This window comes from Leucoraja erinacea, chromosome 21 (assembly GCF_028641065.1).
Source record: "Leucoraja erinacea ecotype New England chromosome 21, Leri_hhj_1, whole genome shotgun sequence".
In the NCBI taxonomy this organism is placed as follows: Eukaryota; Metazoa; Chordata; class Chondrichthyes; order Rajiformes; family Rajidae; genus Leucoraja; species Leucoraja erinaceus.
In genome coordinates, this window is record NC_073397.1 from 33,721,571 (window position 1) to 33,743,362 (window position 21,792).

General features: G+C 40.5%; 1 protein-coding gene across 1 annotated transcript in view; it reads right to left on the minus strand.

Moving 5' to 3' along the window:
- The window catches only part of prpf6 (PRP6 pre-mRNA processing factor 6 homolog (S. cerevisiae)), a 44,973-nt gene that overhangs the window by 12,596 nt on the left and 10,585 nt on the right, over window positions 1–21,792 (minus strand). The window contains exons 4-18 of the mRNA XM_055652605.1: window positions 17,687–17,765; window positions 17,033–17,209; window positions 15,579–15,719; window positions 14,571–14,665; window positions 13,331–13,487; window positions 12,671–12,833; window positions 11,561–11,679; window positions 11,246–11,464; window positions 7,820–7,942; window positions 7,290–7,411; window positions 4,187–4,325; window positions 3,077–3,196; window positions 1,921–2,097; window positions 585–718; window positions 261–352 (exon numbers count right to left, since the gene is read on the minus strand). Coding sequence (XP_055508580.1) covers window positions 261–352; window positions 585–718; window positions 1,921–2,097; window positions 3,077–3,196; window positions 4,187–4,325; window positions 7,290–7,411; window positions 7,820–7,942; window positions 11,246–11,464; window positions 11,561–11,679; window positions 12,671–12,833; window positions 13,331–13,487; window positions 14,571–14,665; window positions 15,579–15,719; window positions 17,033–17,209; window positions 17,687–17,765 — 2,057 coding nt within the window. The remainder of the gene's footprint in view (window positions 1–260; window positions 353–584; window positions 719–1,920; window positions 2,098–3,076; window positions 3,197–4,186; window positions 4,326–7,289; window positions 7,412–7,819; window positions 7,943–11,245; window positions 11,465–11,560; window positions 11,680–12,670; window positions 12,834–13,330; window positions 13,488–14,570; window positions 14,666–15,578; window positions 15,720–17,032; window positions 17,210–17,686; window positions 17,766–21,792) is intronic.

Below are 21,792 nucleotides of genomic sequence, written 5' to 3' on the forward strand. Positions count from 1 at the left end.
TCTGGTGCTGTAAGGCAGCAGCTCTACCGCTGCACTATCGTGCTGTCCAGTTGTCATTGGGCTTTAGAATAAACATTAGTGACATGTGTGACATTATTTAAACACTGTGCATGCTCTCTTCTATTTATAGATATATTTGTTAAAACAATATGGAAGCCAACTAACATACCAAAATGATAATTAATTGTCATGTGTTTATTAAATGAAAGCACCAGATAATCTGTGTAAACATTATAATCCTGTACTTTTAAATAACCTACCAGAGTTTGAACATTCTTGAAGAGCCTTTGCCATTAATGTGTTTGAAATATTCTTCAGGCCAGCCCTATATTCCAATCTTACAGATTCCAACCTGGTAAAATATAAACATTTAACAAGAAACTATTCAGTAAAAATCCCCCAGAAAAACAAAGGCGTAATTAAATGAAACGGTGTGAGCAAATAAAAAGCAATCTGTTTTAATTGAACATTTTAAACAGAAGCAACATAAGGCCCCATTGCACTATTTTACTAAATTGTGTTCTATCACGCAGGCATCTGCCACTGTCGTGTTGGTAATTAAAGTCTCATGTTGTTTTTCATACCATAACTCCGGATTCTGTGGGTTTTTCAGGCGTGCTTTCTCTAGTATGGCTCGAGCTCTTGTAAGGTTGCCAGCTTTCTCTTCAAGTCTGGACAGAAGCAACCATAGGGGGCTGGAATGGGGACATTTCTTTAACTGTGCACAAAACACATACAACACATTATTTCATGGCCTTTTCCACATACAATACCATGCATAATGTTTGGGACAAAGACCCATCATTTATTTATTTGCCTCTGTACTTCACAATTTGAGATTTTTAATAGAAAATTACAATCGCATCTGAAGAAGTGTCTTGATCCGAAACGTTGCCTATTCCTTGGCTTCATAGTCGCTGCCTCACGCGCTGAGTTTCTCCAGATTTGTATCTACCTTCGATTTTTCCAGCTTAAACACACCTGAGCAATTACAAACACCGTGACGCCATGTGTCCCAAATATTATGGTGCCCTGAAATGGGGGGGACGGGGGGACTATGTATAAACACAGCTATAATTTCTACATGGTGAAAACAAAATGTATAAAAATGGCCTTAATTAAAATCTGACAATGTGCATTTTAACCACGTGCAATTTTTTTCTATTATAAATCTCAAATTGTGGCGTACAGAGATAAATAAATAAATGATGGTTCTTAATCCCAAACATTATGGAGGGGACTGTATGAATGCAAGCAACGTAACTTTAATAGTTTTTAGAGATACAGCACGGAATTTAGAGATACCCCATGGAAGCAGACCCTTCGGCCCATCCAGTCCATGCTGATCATTGATCACACGTTCAATGGTTTTTCCATACTCTTTTAAAATAACTTACTCGTGTACAAGTCACCATATTTTGGCGCCATTTACACAAAGAAAAATCGCAAAGTTCGGTCCACCTGCTGGATGCACTGGCACGGCCCCCAGGATACTACTGGGCCTCCATCACATTCAACTGGCTCAGCCCACCTCTGTTATCTCACGTTTGCATCCACTCTCGACGCACCAAGAACAAGTTACGGCGACCAATTGACCCACAAACCCACACGGCTTTGGGATGTGTAAGGAAACCATAGCGTGCAGAGAAAGCCTGTGCCCACACAAGAAGAGCGTGCAAACTTCACACAGACATCACCCAAGGTCTGGATCAAACCCAGGTCTCTGATGCTGTGAGGCAGCAGCTCTACCGCTGCGCCACAAGGCCACCCAATATTGAGGGAAAAACAATACATATTAAGGGAGCGAAGTTAACATGGTTTTAAAAAACTATTTGAGATGATCTATTTGTGTGAATGTAAAGATTTCTGGTAAATATTTTGTAAATGATTGTACATTTAATGGCTACAAATCATACGTACCCCTTGATTGTAAGATTCACGAGCCTTCTCTGCATTTTCAACCTGGTCTTCAATTTGCCCTTTCATCATCCACAACTTCGGAAAGTCTTCGTAATGCTTAAGTGCTTCATCACACAACTCGCGTGCACGAGGGATGTCTCCCAACACCCATTCCAATTTCACAGATTTCATGAAAACCTACAACGTGCATTAAAATCACCAGAAATGACTCCTTTATTTCAGCTAAAAGAGGAAAACCAATATAATTAGCATGCACCGGCCAACTGGAGACCAAAATGTGGATCACTTGGCTTGTTCCAGACATTTTTATTGGGATTAATTCTTTGCTGGGCGACATGAAAAATGATCTAAAGTCAGTCCTAGTTTACAGAAAGAGCGTGGAAACAGGCCCTTTGGCCCACCAAGTCCGCTGCAATCATCCCATAACTCCAGCACCAATCTACACAGGGACAATTTACAATTTACAGAAGCCAATTAACCTACAAACCTGTACGTTTTTAAAATGTGAGAGGAAACCAGTGTACCTGGAGAAAACCCACGGGGTCACGGGGAGAACGTACAAACAGTACCCGTCGTCAGGATCAGACCCGGGTCTCTGGCGTTGTAAGGCAGCAACTCTTCAGCTGCGCCACCGTGTTGCCCAGTCATCGTTGGGCTTTAGAATAAACGTTAGTGAAATGTGTGACATTATTTACATTATTCTTGATCTCGTTTGTGTAAAATCAATTATTATTCCTTGCTAGAGCATGGACCCAACACTTGCTGTTGGTAAAAGGCAGAGGGTCTGCAACTCCTGTGCATGCACTGACAAATACAGAAGTCCCTAAATTAATCAGCAATCATTAGAAAATTTACTTCACTGCTGGCTTCCCTCCAATATCCAGGGACTGATTCCTAAGGCACCTATGCATTTACATTCACACTGTGTGATGGTGGTGGGGGATAGAGTTTGAAGGGTGGACAAAAAAAAAAGTATGGGGCAGTGGCTAGAGGAATGGCTTTTGGATTAGTGCCAGGTTAGAGTCATCGGGCAACGAAACAGACCCTTCAGCCCAACTCATCCATGCCGACCAAAATGCCCCATCTAAACTAGTCACATTTGGCCGCTTTTGACCCGCACATCTTTGAGCGTTTCTTATCCACGACATTAACTTACTCTTGCTGTCGGAGCACTGCTCCGAGCTTTCGCCAGAAGTCTTCGTGCTCTTTCATACTCATTGTTCTCAGACTCCAATTTAACAGCTGCCAACCAAATTTCTTCACTGTTGGGGTTAGCCTATTACATGACAAAATGGAAGGGGCATGAGAAATATCTTTACTAAATACATAAATATTTCACTCATCTTTTGTAGCTGAACTAATTTTAAAGCAAAATCATCTTAAAATAAACATATTATGTCCCAATTTTTTTTTAAATGTCTCAAGTACTTTAAATATAATTTAAAGGAAAGTTATTTAGCTGCTGGCAAAATACAATAAAACATATATCATTTTGTATGATGTATACAATTTCATTTCATTGTATACATCATACAAAATGAATGAGACAATTCTATAAACAAAAGTCATACAAAATTCACACTTATCCATGATGAAAGAATGGGTCGACTGGGCTTGTATTCACTGGAATTTAAAAGGATGAGAGGAGATCTTATAGAAACATATAAAATTCTTACGGGATTGGAGAGGCTAGATGCAGGAAAAATGTTCCAGATGTTGGGGGAGTCCATAACCAGGGGGTCACAGTTTAACATTAAGGGGTCGGCCATTTAGGATTGTGATGAGGAAACCATTTTCACCCAGAGAGTTGTGAATCTGTGGAATTGTCTGCCACAGAAGGGAGTGGAGGCTGATTCACTGGATGTTTTCAAGAGAGTGTTAGATTTAGCTCTTAGGGCTAACGGAATCAAGGGATATGGGGAAAAAACAGGAACAGGGTACTGATTTTGGATGATCAGCCATGACCATATTGAATGGTGGTGCTGGCTCGAGGGGCCGAATGGCCTACTCCTGCATCTATTTTTCTGTTTCTATGTCTCATTGAAATGCGGCTTTGTAGGTTAATTGGGCTCTGTAAAATTGCTGCTACTGTCCAGGGAGTGGATATGGAAACAGAAACATAGAAAACAGATGCAGGAGTAGGCCGTTCGGCCCTTCGAGCCAGCAGCACTATTCAATATGATCATGGCTGAAACCCACTCGTCCACAGGGAGAATGTGCAAACTCCACATTTTCAGCAAAGCCATTAATTTTCACCCAGACTGACCTGAAAAGCAAGGGCTAGAATACTTCTGGCTGCAGGAACATCTCCAGCTAACCACTTGGACTTGGCGCCCATTAACCAAAGAACTTCGGCTTTTGGACAGTGAGCCACAGCCCTCTGCAAAAGCCCTTCCAAGGATTCCCTGAAAAAAAAAAAAAAAAAAAAAAATTCCTCTCATCATCAATCCAAGAAAACTTGTGTAATATTCAGTCATATAGCACGGAAACAGACCCTTCAGCCTAACTTGACCACGCCGGCCAACATGCCCCATCTACACTTCTCCCACCTGCCTACATTTGGACCTTGCGCCTCTGAACCGGTCCTATCCCTAAATGTTTCTTAAACTTTGCGATGGTATCGACCTCAACTGCCTCCTCCAGCAGCTCATTCCATACACCCACCACCCTTTGGGTAAAATGTTACCACTTCGGGTTCCTATTAAATCATGATAGACACTATTCCAATAGTCGTGTGTGCCGTTTACTAGTTTTACTGTATTAAAATTAATTTGCATCTTCCACCCATGCATTAATTATATTAATAATTAATTTCTTAACCTGCTTCCTCCACACATATTTTGAATATATCAACGTGACACCGTCCCACTCTGTCCCAGTTCTTCATAAAGTGATAGAGCACAGAAACATCCCTTCTGCCCAACCTGTCCATGCTGAGCAAGAAGCCCTATCTAAGCGAGTCCCATTTGTCCGCATTTGGCCCACATCCCTCTAAATCTTTCTTATCCAATTCTTCCCAAACATTTTTTAGCCAAAAAGTTTAAAGATATAATCAATGTTTGTAACATTTCTTGCTGTGCAATTCATATCATTAAGTGTCAGAAGGAACTGCAGATGCTGGTTGACACCAAAGGTGGACACAAATTGCTGGAGTAACTCAGCGGGACGGGCAGCATCTCTGGATAGAAGGAATGGGTGACGTTTCGGGTCGAGACCCTTCTTCAGACTAGGGTCTGAAACGTCACCCGTTCCTTCTGTCCATAACATTAAGTAATTGTTAGAAATGTGACTGTGTACTGGCAATTTCCACGATAATGAAATACAACAAATGCAAACTAATCCGAACACTCAATCGTTTATTAACATTGATTTCTAACATCCAGAGCTATAGGTGTTTTTTTTGCTAATTATCAATGTTAGAACTGTTTAATAAAACTTCAATAACTTAACACCAAAACGAAGAACAATGCACAACTGTCCAGATTTTTAACAAAGTCAAAACTACATGAACATTTTCCCCAAGGACCGTGTATTATTTATTAAAGAGGTCGTAAGCTCAAAAGGTAATCTCAAGGTATCAAGTGTGAAAATGGCAGAGCAGTCTGAAGAAGGGTTTTGGCCCGAAATGTTGCCTATTTCCTTCGCTCCATAGATGCTGCTGCACCCGCTGAGTTTCTACCTTCAGAGCATATCCAAGTGCTGGATCACCCAGATCAACTTCCACAGTAAATTAAACTGATTGCCTAATACTGTACAGCTTTAACAAACCAAGCAATTACGCCCCGTTACAAACAAAAATTATTAACTGGACTACCATGGAAGGGACACCTGTTTAAATTATTTCATAAGATGTTTGCTCTTCTACACCAGGGCTTATCATTGAACCGAGGCAAGGTCAAAAGGATAAAAAAGGAATGCAAGGAAGTTTCTTCCCCGACTTTTAAGTTGTGAAACTGTTTAATCTAATCTGAAGGTGGAAGATACATGAAAATCATAAAACAATGGATTAAAAACAAGCATTGAATTCTCATGGGAAGACTGATGCACATCCCAGGTCAGATGACCACAAGAATCAATAAAACTTGATGTTGGAAATCTGAAAAACAAGACACGCCGCTAACACCCCTGGAAAGAAAATAATGTTTCAAGTCACAGATATTTCATCTCAACACATTGTTCTTCCCTTCAGGAGTAAACTGCCATGGACTGATTTGCAGCACATTATGAATGAGAAACGGCAAAAGGAAACATAAAAGGAAAATATAGGGCATGATGAACTACTTTTCAAAAGTGCTTAAATCACTTCACTGTTGGCTAATCCAGATTTACAATGGTAACAATCTTACTTGCTTCTGCTTTATTTAAATGCAAAAACAGCAACTGGATTCAGTCTGTATATGTTAGTTAAGTAACCCAACAAAGTATCTTTGGCCGATTGGGAAAGGGGGAGATGCAGCGAGACCTGGGTGTCATGGTACACCAGTCATTGAAGGTAGGCATGCAGGTGCAGCAGGCAGTAAAGAAAGCGAATGGTATGTTAGCTTTCGTTGCAAAAGGATTTGAGTATAGGAGCAGGGAGGTTCTACTGCAGTTGTACAGGGTCTTGGTGAGACCACACCTGGAGTATTGCGTACAGTTTTGGTCTCCAAATCTGAGGAAGGACATTATTGCCATAGAGGGAGTGCAGAGACGGTTCACCAGACTGATTCCTGGGATGTCAGGACTGTCTTATGAAGAAAGACTGGATAGACTTGGTTTATACTCTCTAGAATTTAGGAGATTGAGAGGGGATCTTATAGAAACTTACAAAATTCTTAAGGGGTTGGACAGGCTAGATGCAGGAAGATTGTTCCCGATGTTAGGGAAGTCCAGGACAAGGGGTCACAGCTTAAGGATAAGGGGGAAATCCGTTAAAACCGAGATGAGAAGAACTTTTTTCACACAGAGAGTGGTGAATCTCTGGAACTCTCTGCCACAGAGGGTAGTTGAGGCCAGTTCATTGGCTATATTTAAGAGGGAGTTAGATGTGGCCCTTGTGGCTAAGGGGATCAGGGGGTATGGAGAGAAGGCAGGTACGGGATACTGAGTTGGATGATCAGCCATGATCATATTGAATGGCGGTGCAGGCTCGAAGGGCCGAATGGCCTACTCCTGCACCTAATTTCTATGTTTCTATCTCAGACTACAAATCCAGTTTGAAGAAGGCCCCCGACCCAAAATTTCATCTATCCATGTACCCCAGAGATGTTGCCTGACCCGCTGAGTTACTCCAGCATTTTGTGCCTTTTTATTTAAATATAACGAGGTTAATTTCAGACCCCGTTCGCCAAGTACAACGGTGCTGGTGTTATACTTCAACTTCATAGTACCTGGTGCCGTAATTCTTTTCAAAGTAGGCAGCTCGTAACCACACGCTTTTTTTGCTTGGGAAGACCTGGAGTGCATGAGCATAGATAGCTCTTGCACATTCAAGAGCTCCGTGAGAAATACACTATGAGATGAAACGATAAAAAGAGGGAAACAAATTACATTGTGAAAATCAGAATCTGACATTTTTCGGAACAAATAGGTGTGGAACTATTTACAAAACTAAAAATATAATAGGTTGAACCATTAATCTGGATATATCGCAGTCGCTGCCTCAAAACGGCTGGCCGCATCATCAAGGACCCACATCATCCTGGCCACACACTCATCTCCCCGCTACCTTCAGGTAGAAGGTTACAGGAGCCTGAAGACTGCAACGTCCAGGTTCAGAAACAGCATCTTACCCACAGCCACCAGGCTATTGAACGCAACTCAAACAAAACTCTGAACATTAATATCCAGCATTTTTATCTACCATGAATCTTAATGTTCCCTTGTATGTGTATTTTTCTACAAAAACCTTCACACTTACACTTTCTGCATCCTCCATCCAAGCATGCTTTCGATCCTCCTCTTCAATGCCAATTCCGATAACAGCTCGAATGATCGCCTGACAAGTGGCAACACTGCCTGCTCTGTCACATTCTTCAGCATCCTTCAAAGGGAAAGGACGAAAGATCACACATAGATGTTCAACAACGAGAATAGCACCAGATTTGCAGGAGGTACCAATCGCACAAATCACTATTCTCGTTACTACATTACCGCCAAAGGAAACAGTCAATACATTTTTTTTGCGGTTCTGGAGTATGACATGTGGCAAATGTTCTCAGTTTAATTTCTTTTCAACATCTGCCAGAACAGACATTCGTGAGTTGATTATGAAATTTATGTCAGACTTGTTATGCAGATGGTACAATTAGACCAAAATTGTAGACCATAGGATAAAGCAACCAACATGCTTTGGCAGTGGCGAGTGAACTGCAGACCCATTTCTGCAGCACAACTGCAGAATTGATGAATAATTCAAAAAATTCCCCACTTCGCAGAAATTGGAAAACCGAAAACATATCTTTACTGCCGCTAAATCACTCGCTGCTCTTGTTGAAATAGTGTAAACAAGTATTAAAATAACATTTAATGTTGCTTTAGTTCCAGTTAAAAGGCTTACAATTTTTTTTTCCAGAATGAACACTGTAATTGATATTGTCAATTTTGCTGTTAACTACATGTTGCAGAAAGTGAAACTTGCTTGTAAGTGGCAAAATCATTCAGGAAGCCACCCTCTCAATCTTGAACCCAGGAAACATATCTCAGCAGCTATGCATCATCAATCCCACAGATATAATTGCTTTAATTCCAGAAATGGGCTTGGCAGGATGAGGATCAGCTGTCATTTCAGTAGCATTTCTTGTCCACGGACCTTGCAATCTACTTCAAGATGTCAACATTTCAATATATCACAATCTTGCAGAGGAAATTGCTTCAGAAACTCAACAACTCTGCAACATTATCAGCTTCATACTCAGCTGCTGGGAAAGTCACCACAAAAAAAAATATTGGCTTTCTTTCAAGAATGCTGGGCAGCACAGAGTTTGCTGCCTTACAGCGCCAGAGACCCAGGTTCGATCCTGACGATGGGTGCTGTCTATACGAAGTTTGTGAGCTCTCCCAGTGACCTGCGTGGGTTTTCTCTGGAAGCTCCGGTTTCCTCCCACACTCCAAAGATGTACAGGTTTGTAGGTTAAATGGCTAGGTAAAACTGTAAAAATTATCCCTGGTGCATGTAGGATGGTGTTAAGGGCCTGTCCCACTTGGGCGTCATTTGCACGTGACGCATATGGCGCGCAAATATTTTGTACATACGTAATTTACGCGGCACGTCGCTTGCGTGATCAGCGCATGGTGCGTGGTGACATAGGCAGTTGCGCATGGTGCCCCCGGATTCCGGGGGCACCATGCGCGACTGCCTATGTCACCACGCACCATGCGTTGATCACGCAAGCAACGTGCCGCGTAAATTACGCGCAAATGATGGCCAAGTGGGACAGGCCATTTAGTGTGCAATTGATCGCTGGTCGGCGTGGACTCAGTGGACAGAGGGCTTGTTTCCACTCTGTCTGTATCTTTAACCTAAACTTATGGTTGCTTTTAGTTTGGAGATGCAGCGTGGTAACAGGCTCTTCGGCCCACTAAGTCCACGCTTACCATTGATCACCCATTCACACGAGTTCAATATTGTCCCACTTCCTTATCCACTCTTGACCAGTGGACAGAAGAATATATAAGATCATGAGAATAGATAAGGTCAATGCAGAGGTTTTTATACCCAAGGGAGGGGAACCAGAGGGCATAGGTTTAAAGTGAGAGGGGAAAGATTAAATAGGAACCTGCGGAGCAACTTTTTCCACGTAATGGGTGGTGGGCATATGGAACGAGCTGCTAGAGGGGGTAATATCAACAACATATAAAGGAAATTTGGACAGATACATGGATAGGAAAGTTTAGAAGAATATGGACCATGCTCAGGTAGGTGGGACTAGTGGAGACGGGGCATCTTGATCGGCATGGGAAGTCGGGCCGAAGGGCCTGTTTCCCTTCTGTATGCCCAACATAAAGATTGTAATTTTTGGCTATCAGGTCTCATCTATGATTGTTATTCGTTAAGAACTACCTAGATACACGCGTGGTGCTATTTTACACACCATTAACAAAGTTAGTTTTGTTAATAAATCCAATGGCATGTCCACAAAATATAATTTATAGCGCTGTTATAGCATTATAATAAATAAGACGTGAATGAACTAGTTATTTTAAAACAACCAAAGGCAGCTGAAACAAAATCATAGTGGTGTTAAGAAAAAAAATTAAAACATTCAAAGGATGCCATAACATCTGGAGAAAATTCATTTTAACATCAAAAGTGTCTTTGATCAACTTAGCAGTGAGTCACATCCAAAAGCATACTAGTCAGTTCTGCACGCAATTACCAGGGAGAAAAAAATATTATGCTTCATTTCTCAAAATAAAAAATACACTAACTTCAGATTACACAAAAATTCATTTTGCATGACACTGTAGAAAATTAATTACTAAGGTTTTAAATATGCAGGTTGCTGGGTGAGACTTCTCAAAACCTACACTTGGAAGCCATCCAGTTATCCGATTCATAATTTGCAATATTAACTAAATGATGGCTCAAGATGTCACAATTAGCTTATCATTGTTAGAAATTTCATTTCCACTCAGTTGGGAAAGCAGTTGTTAGGATTATGAATTTCTAAAGATCAGATTAATTTTGTTGAGTGCAGTTTGATATCCATTTTGATGAGAGCAGCGAAACGCATTGGCCACAAGATGCTAGTTTTTCCTCTTGCTTTTCTCTTTGCCGTGTCAATTGTAATCGGTAGAGTAATCCGAACCTCCACAGCGTGCAATATGCTCTGAGGGAATTCAGCTTTCTTCATAGTTCACAGGGAAAAGTGGCTAAAAATGTTAAAGGTCGGTGGCCGAATCATCAAATTCTTAAGCAAACTTTAGGAGGGGCAAACAGAGGAAGCAAACAATGGGATATTGAGACACGAAGGGCTGCAGATAGTGTTCAGACGGAGCCATGACTCGAAGATCTCAAATATCCTCAATTAGAAGGAAATCATTAAATGTCAAAGTATCTCGTTATTCTTGTGGAAAAGCTTTGCACTTCTCCGACCTTATCCTCATGTGAGGTATGTGACATTGTTAGCTCTTTGATGCCATCAATAACATTACCTGGTGGCCCAATAACTTACATGATCTAGTTACTGGTTATTTCACAGTACAAAGCATATGAGTAGCAGACCATTACATTTTAGTCTGGGTCTAGCAGACTGCAGGTATATCAGATTCGCCCGACAATCGAACTCAAGAGATAATTCGACCCGAGAAATGACTGCTGGGGCTCACGTTCAGATGTAATTACCTGAATCCACTGCTCTCTATTAATTTCCACTCCATTCGCTCGAAGTGAAGTTATAGCTCTGTCAATGATCTTGTCGACCATCTGAGTGTTTCCATTCGCTTCTTCCAGTTTTGCCGCAGTAATCCAGATGTGCCGATCGGTTGGGATGTTCTCTCTTGCTTTGTTCAGCACTTTCCGAGCATTTTCGTAGGTCTCCAACCTTGCTAAAGCAAGCCAGAGCTAGAAAACAGAAGAACATCAGATTCCCAACTTGACGAACAGTCTACCTGAAGTACCAAAGAGTTATTTTCTTTAACCGTTGACCCAGGGAATTACCTCAACGCTTGTAGGACAGCATTCGACGGCCCTACTGAGCATAATCCGTGCATCCTCTGGTTCCTCCAGTTCCACTGCTGCTTTCCATAACCGTACAGAGTTTGGTACATGCTCTAGGGCTGGAGAAAATATGTTTTATATAATTGGACAATTATAGATTGCCTAAACCATCCACTTCCGCCACCACATATACAAAAAGCAAATTTAACTGGTCTGTAATAAAATACTTAAAACTTTCATTGCATTTATATGTCTGCATTTCGTATAGGGTGGAAGCCTGAATAATTATTTGAAAGTGATAGATTTGCTACTGTACATATAACAAATTTGTATCATCATTAGGATATTAAAATCTATAAATGATTAATTGCCCAAAGAATACATAAAATAATTTTGTGCAGTACAATAGCTTAAAATTGGCTAGTTGATTTTGGGAAGGGTCGTTGCTGCTAATATTCTAAGATTATTTATTAAAAATGTAGATCCAGTGCAGTACCGAGCTATTATCGACCTCATTGAAGACCCTTGGACCGGACTTTACCTTGCACTAAACATTATTCCCGTTAGTCAAGAGTGGTTTAGTGTCATATGTCCCAGATAGGACAATGAAATTCTTACTTGCTGCAGCACAGCAGAATATGCAAACATAGCACATAACGGGAGAAGGAAAAAAGTTCAGTGTGTGCATACACATGCACACATACCCAATAAAGAACAAATACAGTGCAATAATAAGTCTGTTGCAGTTCAGAGCTTATTTGTTGTCGTGTTTAATAGCCTGATGGCTGCAGGGAAGCAGCATGCATCTCTACACTGTGGACAGATTAATTGTAATCATGTTTTCCGTTGACTGGTTAGCACGCAAAAAGCTTTTCACTGTTCCATGGAACATGTGACAATAAACTAAACTAAAAAAGTAAATAATGTAGAATGTGTATTCAAATTGGCGAATTGTTTTGGATGGGATCCTTGCAGCTAATATTCTACCTCTGGATTCATTAAAGTGATGGCCAATGAAAAATGTGTCACCAACTCCAGGTGTCTTATTTGTAAATGGAGGCGATTTGACCAAAAAGATGCAAAATGTTCCAACATAAACTTGGTTTGTACCTTTTCGCAAAACACGCTTCTTTGCTCTGATGTCAGTCTCTAATTCAGCTGCACGTATGTATATGCGGACGGATTGTGGCAGATGGCGGACAGCATTAGCTACCACTGCTTTAGCCGTGTCACCAGGTTGTAGTCGAGCTGCCTCCAACCAAACATCTTCACTCTAGAAACATGCACAAATACATACTGAAAATAAATCCATGACTCTGTCTGACGTCATCTGTTGCCGGCCCCGATTTGTTCTAACCTTTACTTACTTCCAGCTCCTCTTCCTTACAAACAGCCTGAAGGGTCCTGACCCAAAACATCACCTATCCATTTTCTCCAGACATGCTGCCTTTCAGCCTACCGAGTCCACGCCGACCAACAATCACCTGTACACTAGTTCTACATCCTACACGATAGGGGCAATTTACAGAAGCCAATTAATCTACAAATCTGCACGTCTTTGGAATTTGTGAGGAACCAGATCGAACCCGGGTCTCTATTGATTGTGAGGCAGCAACTCTACGCTGTGCCACTGTGTCTCCCCATACAAGATGAAGAATGGAGATAATTTGATTAACCTAAAATTGTATTGAGTATAAAGTCCTTATCAAATACCCAAGTGAAAAAGCATGCTCAGAGCTCGATACCAAGTCATCTAAAAATATAGATTACCTTTGGACACATCTCTGTTCCTTTCATAATTAAATTACGAGCCACTTGCAATTTGCCAGTTACTTCCTCAAGTCTTGCAGATGCAATCCATGCTGGAGGATGATGAGGGTTGGTTTCACGCACTGATTTAAGAAGCAATCTGGCTTTTTTTATGTCACTGTAACAAAATAGTTAACACATTAAGTAAGTATTGCTTAAAACCTATTAAAGTACAATGCAAGGAAATGAAAGATATCTAGTCGTCTAGAGTGTAAAAAGAGACAATTCTGTACTGATAATTAAAGAGCATTTCTTCAGCTTCCTGCTGTTATTAAGAATGTTATTAAGCTGGAAAAAGTGAAGGGAAGATTTACAAAGTTGTCAGGACTTGAGATGCTGAGCTACGGAGGTTAGACGGGCGGGGACTTTATTCCTTGGCAGGCCAAGGAATGATCTATAGAGGTGTATAAAATCACGAGGGAAATAGATACGATGAATGCAGTCTTTTATCACGGGTAAGGAAATCAAAATCCAGAGGACTTGGGTTTAAGTTGAGAGGGGCAAGATTTAATACAAAACGGCGGGGCAACTTTTTCACTCAGACAGGTACATGGTTAGGAAAGGGTTAGAGGGATACGAGCCAAACTTGGGCAAATGGAACTAGCGAAAATGGTACAACTTGGTCGGAATAGATGAGTTGGGCTGAAGGGCCTGTTTCTATGCCGTATGACACAGACTCTTATCAACTTAATTCCTAAGTAAAAAAATCAAAGTATTGGATGAACTCAGTGAGCCAGGCAGCATCTACGGTAGGAATAGATACTTTGCTTTCGGGTTTTGACCCTTCTTCAGACTTGTCTATATCCATTTCCTTCCACAGATGCTGTCTGACCAGCTGAGTTCCTCCAGCAGTTTGCTCAAAATCTAGTATTTGCAGTCTTGTGTCGCCAATGAACGCCCTATATGGCCACACTACGTAGCCCGATTGTGGAATTTTGGATATTTTCATTTCCTTCAAGAACCTCAAAACAGGAATATTTTCCTATCTATTATATGATTTAACTTGAAATTTTCAGATGGAAAGGAATGAAGTTATGTAATCAAGGCAAGCCACGGATTTTGATGTGTCGTTTCATTTCAGAGTAGACCAATATTAAAAATTAAAAATATATTTTTAAGATCCCAAGGACTCAAATCGGGTTAAACTAGATGTATGATAATGATCAAAGTTATATTTTACTTACAATTACGATACACTTACTTAATATCTCCACCATGTGTTGGAATCATCGAGTTCAAATCTGTCAAATAGCCTTTAGGATCCACAACAGTTTGTCCACTGACAGAATCAGACACCTTCAGGAAAAATAATAATATTTATGTTGTCTGGGGAATAATAGGAAGCAAATTTTAGACATCTTTGTACAAAAGTTTAATGAAATTGTAACTATGTTATCCCCATTTAGCAAGAGAACATATGAAACTAGATGTATGATAATGATCAAAGTTATATTTTACTTACAATTACGATACACTTACTTAATATCTCCACCATGTGTTGGAATCATCGAGTTCAAATCTGTCAAATAGCCTTTAGGATCCACATTTTTCACAGAGAGTGGTGAATCTCTGGAACTCTCTGCCACAGAGGGTAGTTGAGGCCAGTTCATTGGCTATATTTACGAGGGAGTTAGATGTGGCCCTTGTGGCTAAGGGGATCAGGGGGTATGGAGAGAAGGCAGGTACGGGATACTGAGTTGGATGATCAGCCATGATCATATTGAATGGCGGTGCAGGCTCGAAGGGCCGAATGGCCTACTCTTGCACCTAATTTCTATGTTTCTATGAAACGGGAATAGACCACTCGGCCCGTCAAGTGGGCTGCTCTGCCATTTAACCAGGTCATGGCTAATATTTTAACATCAAATACGATTTTTTTGACCAGTCCTCATATCTCCAATTCCCAGAAATATATCCACGACTCAACTGTACAGTTCTATAGTGGAGGATTCCAAAGATTAACAACTCAAAGTGACCAAATTGCTACCTATTTTTTTTTAAACATAAATGGCCAACACCTTACAATGAGACTGAGATTCCTTAATTCTAGACTCGTTAGCCACAGGAAACTTTCCCTGATTCTAATTAGTTGAGAATTTTATATTTTACAACGTGGTAATTCTTCAATTTTTCTAAATTGCACAGAGGTTTTCCGCTTTACATTTGGTATAAATTTGGCACCCATCGAACCATATTGCTATCAACGTACTTGACTCAATCTCATATCCATCAGGGTGTTTCGGGCTTGACCAATTTTCCTCATGTCCAACTCTCCTGATCCAGGTGTTGCCCCGCCCGGGTAAGGGCTATTCAAGCCACTGGGATATGGCGATGTCAATCCAGAAAATTGCTGCAAAAACATTAATCATATTAAACATTGCTCCGGGTTAAGTGACTCATAATAGGAAAAAATATAAACCCTCTTAATTATGCCACAATGTGTTGTAACCAAAATTAAATTAGAATTTACTTTCATAGTATTTGCTTTCATGGCAACTGATTACATTTCTTTTCTTTTAAATTCACAAAACTTTGCTGAAAATCAGAAAACAAACTCAACAGATCATTGACAAGGGAAGACGCTAAACGCTAAAGTAACTCAGCAGGGCAGGCAGCATCCCTGAGAAACGCAGAGAGTTGGAGAATAAAAGGACATGCCTTTAGAAAGGAGATGAGGAATTCCATTAGTCAGAGGGTGGTGAATCTGTGGAATTCATTGCCACAGATGGTGGTGAATCTATGGAATTCATTGCCACAGATGGTGGTGGAGGCCAAGTCATTGGGTATTTTCAAGGCAGAAATGGGCAGATTCATGGTTAATAAGGAATAAGGAACCCAATGAGGAAAAACGTTTTCACACTGAGTTGTGAGTGTGTGGCATTCTCTGCCTCAGAGGGCAGTGGAGGCTGGTTCTGTGGATGCTTTCAAGAGGGAGTTAGATAGAGCTCTTAGGGATAGCGGAGTTAAGGGATATGGAGAGAAAGCAGGAACGGGGTACTGATTGCGGATGATCAGCCATGATCACATTGAATGCATTTTAAAATATACATGGACAGGTACATGGATAGGAAAGGTTTAGTAGGTGCTCTAGTTTCCTTCCACTACCCAAAGTAGTGCAGGTTTGTAGGTTGATTGTAAATAGTAACTGTAAATTGCCTCTAGGGTGCAGGGAGTGGATGAAAAAAAATGAGATAACAGAACAGGTGTGAATGGGTGACAGATGGCCGGTGTGAACTTGGTGGGCCAAAGGGCTTGTTTCCATACTGTATCTTTCAGGCTATTCAAGCAGATGGGCCAAATGTGGGCAAATGGGACTCGCTTACGAGGCATCTTGGTGGTATGGACAAGTTGGGACAAATGGCCTGTTTCTGTGCTTTATGACTACCTTACTGTTAAGTAAACCAGATCCAACACTAAGCACCTACAAATTATTTGTATTCCTGGCTATTAAACCATGAAGAGGTACAAGAGTTCAATTTGTTGTCGATGTTTGCTCTGTGCCACTAACAGATAACACAATTAATACTTAAAATTGGCAAAGATACACTGCCATCTGGTGGTCCAAGTCAAAGATAATTGTGAGGAGACTGCAATTTTCAGGGAGTCACATTCAGGGGTGGAATAGATTAAATATTTGGGTGATAGATATCAAGTAATACTGACTGTTTGTCTGGGGTCCACACTGGTGTGCTGTTCTCCAGTTTGCAAATGTTTGGCAAAGAAGCTGTCTGGTACGGGTGTCAGCTTCTCATAGCGAGGGTTCCTCTGACGTTTGTTACGAGCATCACCAACTTCAGGAATACTCAGCCATTCTTCTTCTGTAACTTCGGAAAGTTTCCTCTGGAGAGATTGCAAACATCAGAGCATTTCAAGAGAGCCGAGAGCGTTTAATTGCCAGATGCACCAGGAATGGATTAATGAAATTCTTACTTGCTTGGAGCTATCCTGGCTCATTAACACAACAAATTTGACAACACACGCAAAGTTGCGGGATTCCTGCCATTTAAGTGATGAATGCCAGTCGCTCTGCTCCAGTCAAACTTACTTTAAAATTAAAACATAACAGAAAACAGAACCTTGCACACATTGCGATAAAGGAATAGTACACGGGTCCACATTATCTGTACTTTACTTGGCTCCCATTTGCAGCCACATCACCCAGTGCGGGGCCAAAAGCTAGTGAACTATGTGCCCGCGTAGCGGAACGAGATCACAAATTATGCAGGAATTAGCCAGACTCTTAGGATTAAGTAAAGAAATAATGTGGAGAAAATAGCATTAGGGATGTAGCTTTATCCTAAAAGGCAAACTAACTACCTTTAGATCAGAAAACTGCTGCTGGATTTTTGGACGCTCCATACGGTACTTCTCAATTTCTTCCTTCTCGCGTTGCTCCCTTGGAAAGGGAGAATAATTTTATATTAAAAACACAGGCAAATAGAAAATACCTTCAATTCATAGCATTGAATATATTTTTCAACTAAGTTTTGTAACCAACTTTAAAAGTAATCAGCATCCAAAAAAAACTTAATTTAAACTTACACTACAGCTATTTTCATGAGAAACCTTTTATATAACATAATACATCTGCTGATAATAGCAAGGAGGCGCAGAATATACCCATAGTATACAAACGTATAGAGATTCGGAGCCAATGTATTATAACATTGTTTGCCATTATGGTAAGCACTAAAACATAATATGATCATTCATGGATGACCACAGTAACTTTGCTGATGTTAATGTTTTGGATTTAAAAAATCCATCCATTCAGCTAGGATAAGAGTGCAGACACAACTCATTAATTGGGGATTCTCAGCTGATGGAATACGGATGATTTTATTTTAGTTCATGTTTTTAAATGATTATAAATTAACTTTAAACCCAAAGCAGTATAATACAAGAGGTCATTACAATGAAATGTTGCAAAGATGTCTTAAAATGACTTTACAGCATCTGGTTAAATTAATTAGATTTAGAAGCAATTATACAGGTACCAATTAATTTAACTCATACATTAAATACCAAGGACCAAGATTTTCAACGTTTAAGCATTAAACAAAGCTGGTCCATTGCAACCATTATTTAGCCTCCCCCCCACCCCCACCCCCACCACGAGGTACTATTATTAATTACTCCTTCACAATGATTAATGTTGTAAGAAGGAGACACAATGAAGAACAAAATAGAAACTGGTGGAGGAAATCAGCCGGCCATGCTTGTTTAGAATCAATGAACTGCATATGCTGGTTTACAACAAAAAAGTACTGGAGTAGCTCAGCAGGTCAGGTAGCATCCCTGGAGAACATGGGGAAACGAGTCTGATGGTGCTCCCGACCCAAAACGTCACCAACCCATGTTTTCCTGGGGTGCTCAGCCTGATCCACTGAGTTACTCCAGAAGGGAGCCTTTTTAATCCCTTCCAAGGGAAGCATTGATGTTAGTTGAAGTTTGAAAATTGATCTCTTGATCTGTTATAACACATGGCGAGGTGCAATTTATTGGCACTCTCTACGACTATGTAAAGGCAAGAGTGTCATGAAACATAGTGAAGAACACCACAGCCCAGCTCTAGGCAATTGTGTTCCATGATGCAATGGATCTGCCTGGCTCTGATCAAAACTGGGCAGGACTTTGAAAATGGCTCCAAAACCTGGTGACCCTTGCATGTCAGTGGATTATTTCTCTGCATTTTAAACAAATGGGGGATTGTGCTTGGGTATGGCAATACTCTACTGAACTGTATGAAGAATAGAATTTCACTGTACACATATTCATATGATAATAAAGAACCAGTTAAAAATGAAGTGCAATTTAACATCAAATTGAAATTCCTTTGTGAAAAATAAAAGCAGGAATTAAAAAAAAAACTACTAAACATGGTGGTGCCAACATCATATGCAAAATGAATTTCACTATGTAATGTTTAATTGGATATATGACAATAAATATCCATTGAACCATTGATAACAGGAGTGGGACAAACACGTGCTCAATAAATCTTTATCCATCCAAAAATAAAACTGATACAAATCTCTCTCTCCCTGTTGTCCGCAGCAAACATTGTGCTGGAACAGCAAATTAAAATGTATAATGGTAAAATCCACTGCTAAAGTGGCATGTGAAAGATGCAGGCGATTACTCCAGGACTAACAGGTCAGCAATGTTGCAGGATAGCGTGCAAATGACAAATTGCACCAATTTGCTGGATGGTTTGCACCTCCTTGCTATAGCTTAGAGAAAAAGGCACTTCATTTCAACCGTAATTTTATTAATTTGCTGCTCTTGACATTAATTGCATTTTCAACTCCTTTCATTATGGGATAGCAATAAATGCTGTGTTTCTTGATGATGTTTTCACCCAGTAATTTGTCACAAAAAGTGCTTGAGTGGACGCAATGGTGACATTATGGTCCAGCCATTGGACCTGCTGCCTCAGATATGATCCAGAGCTGTGTAGCTGTGTGGAGTTTGCACACTCTCTCTGTGGCCCTATGGGCATCCTTTGGGTATGACACTTTCTTTGCACATTTTCAAAGAGGTAGCTTAATTGGCTGATATATATTACCCCTTAATGTCAGTTATGGCAGAGGAAAAATTAGACTTGGGAGATACAGCGGGGAAACCGGCCCTTCGGCCCACCAGCATCCGTGCCGACCAGCGATCACCCCGTACACTAGCACTATCCTACACCCTAGGGACAATTTACAATTTTACTGAAGCCAATCAACCTACAAACCTGTGTCGCTTTAGAAAGAACTGCAGATTCTGCAGATTTAAATCAAAGGTAGACAAAATGCTGGAGTAACTCAGCAGGACAGGCAGCATCTCTGGAGAGAAGGAATGGGTGGCGTCTCAGGTCGAGACCCTTCTTCGGCATGATCAGAAGTCTGAAGAAAGGTCTCGACCCGAAGCGTCACCCATTCCTTCTCTCCAGAAATGCTGCCTATCCCCACTGAGTTACTCCAGCATTTTGTGTCAACCTACAAACCTGCACTTCTTTGGTGTGGGGCAGGAATCCGGAGCAATCTGAGAAAACCTACATGGTCACAGAGAGAGCGTGCAAACTCTGCACAGATAGCACCCAAAGTCAGGATCAACCCCGGGGCTCTGGCGCTGCATGTTAGCAACTCTACCGCTGCGCCACCCAAATATTTGCTATAATTACTCATCATTTTTGAATGAATTGCACTATAGCTTACAGATGAAACTATAACATAAGACTCAGTTTTAATTAATGAAAGTCAGTGCAATCTTAATCAGATATTAAGTGGTAGGCAGAAATTTGCATTAGATATGTACCACAGTATACTTCTGCGAAATAGAAATAAATATTTGATAAAACCGTGAAATTATGCTTCATCTATCATATTTCTGTAAAGTATTCTCGTGAGCATCCATATGATATCCATTACCCAAAGCTGAAGTATAAAAACAAGTTAGAGCCAGCACATATCTGGATTAACATGCAACAATATCCCTTGTTCCATATCATGCAAAATCAGCTATAATTTATACTCTTAAGCAGTTCCAATTATATAGCCCATTGAAAACATGCAATGGAGACATGCACTTTATCATATTGAAATGCAACACCCGATTCAAATATGGCAGTAGTCAGAGTAGAAGCTGCAAGTAGACTTTATTAAGGATCATTGCAGGGATTGTTACTGTTTAAAATTTGTAACAAAAACAATTTCCAAATTTGCAGACATTTGTGTTGTTTTTCCAAGGGAAACATAAGTCAATGCTGACGGAGGCTGCAAAAATTCACTAAAAATGAACAACTCATATTTTAATCTTTGTGTTGAGTTTTGTCCTAAAAAAGAATATTACCACATATTAACACTAACTGGGGTGAAGAACAAACACAAACAAGTGCAAAGGCACATGGAAAGCGAACCAAGAACGGGACTTTATCTCAAGCAGTACATAAATTACCAGACCAGCCGTGCCAAACATTCTATATTACAATGCCACTGGATAAAGTGCAAAGAGAGGCTTACAAATCTAACAGAAATTAGGTTCTACCAACCCAGTGAGTATGGATGAACCCTAAGAGGATGATTGACCAACAAATTATATTCCTTGAGCATGAAGACAAGTAGAGGAATCAATGCTGGTGCATTTACTAGATTGGCATCTTATGATGGATATTGGAAGGATTGGTTTTTTTCCCCACTGAGTGTTGTGAATCTTTGGGATTCTCTACCCAAGAGTTAGGAGGCAGAGTCATTGACTACATATATTTAAGGCAGACAGTGACAGACATTTGAACTTTACGGGAGTCAAGGAATATGGGGAGGGAGGAGAAAAGTGATATTGAACTCAAGATTGGGCTGGCTGTGATCTTGAATTACGGAGCAGGTTTAAGAGACCAACTGGCCGACTGCAGATCAGTGTCATTCATGTCATGAGTCATG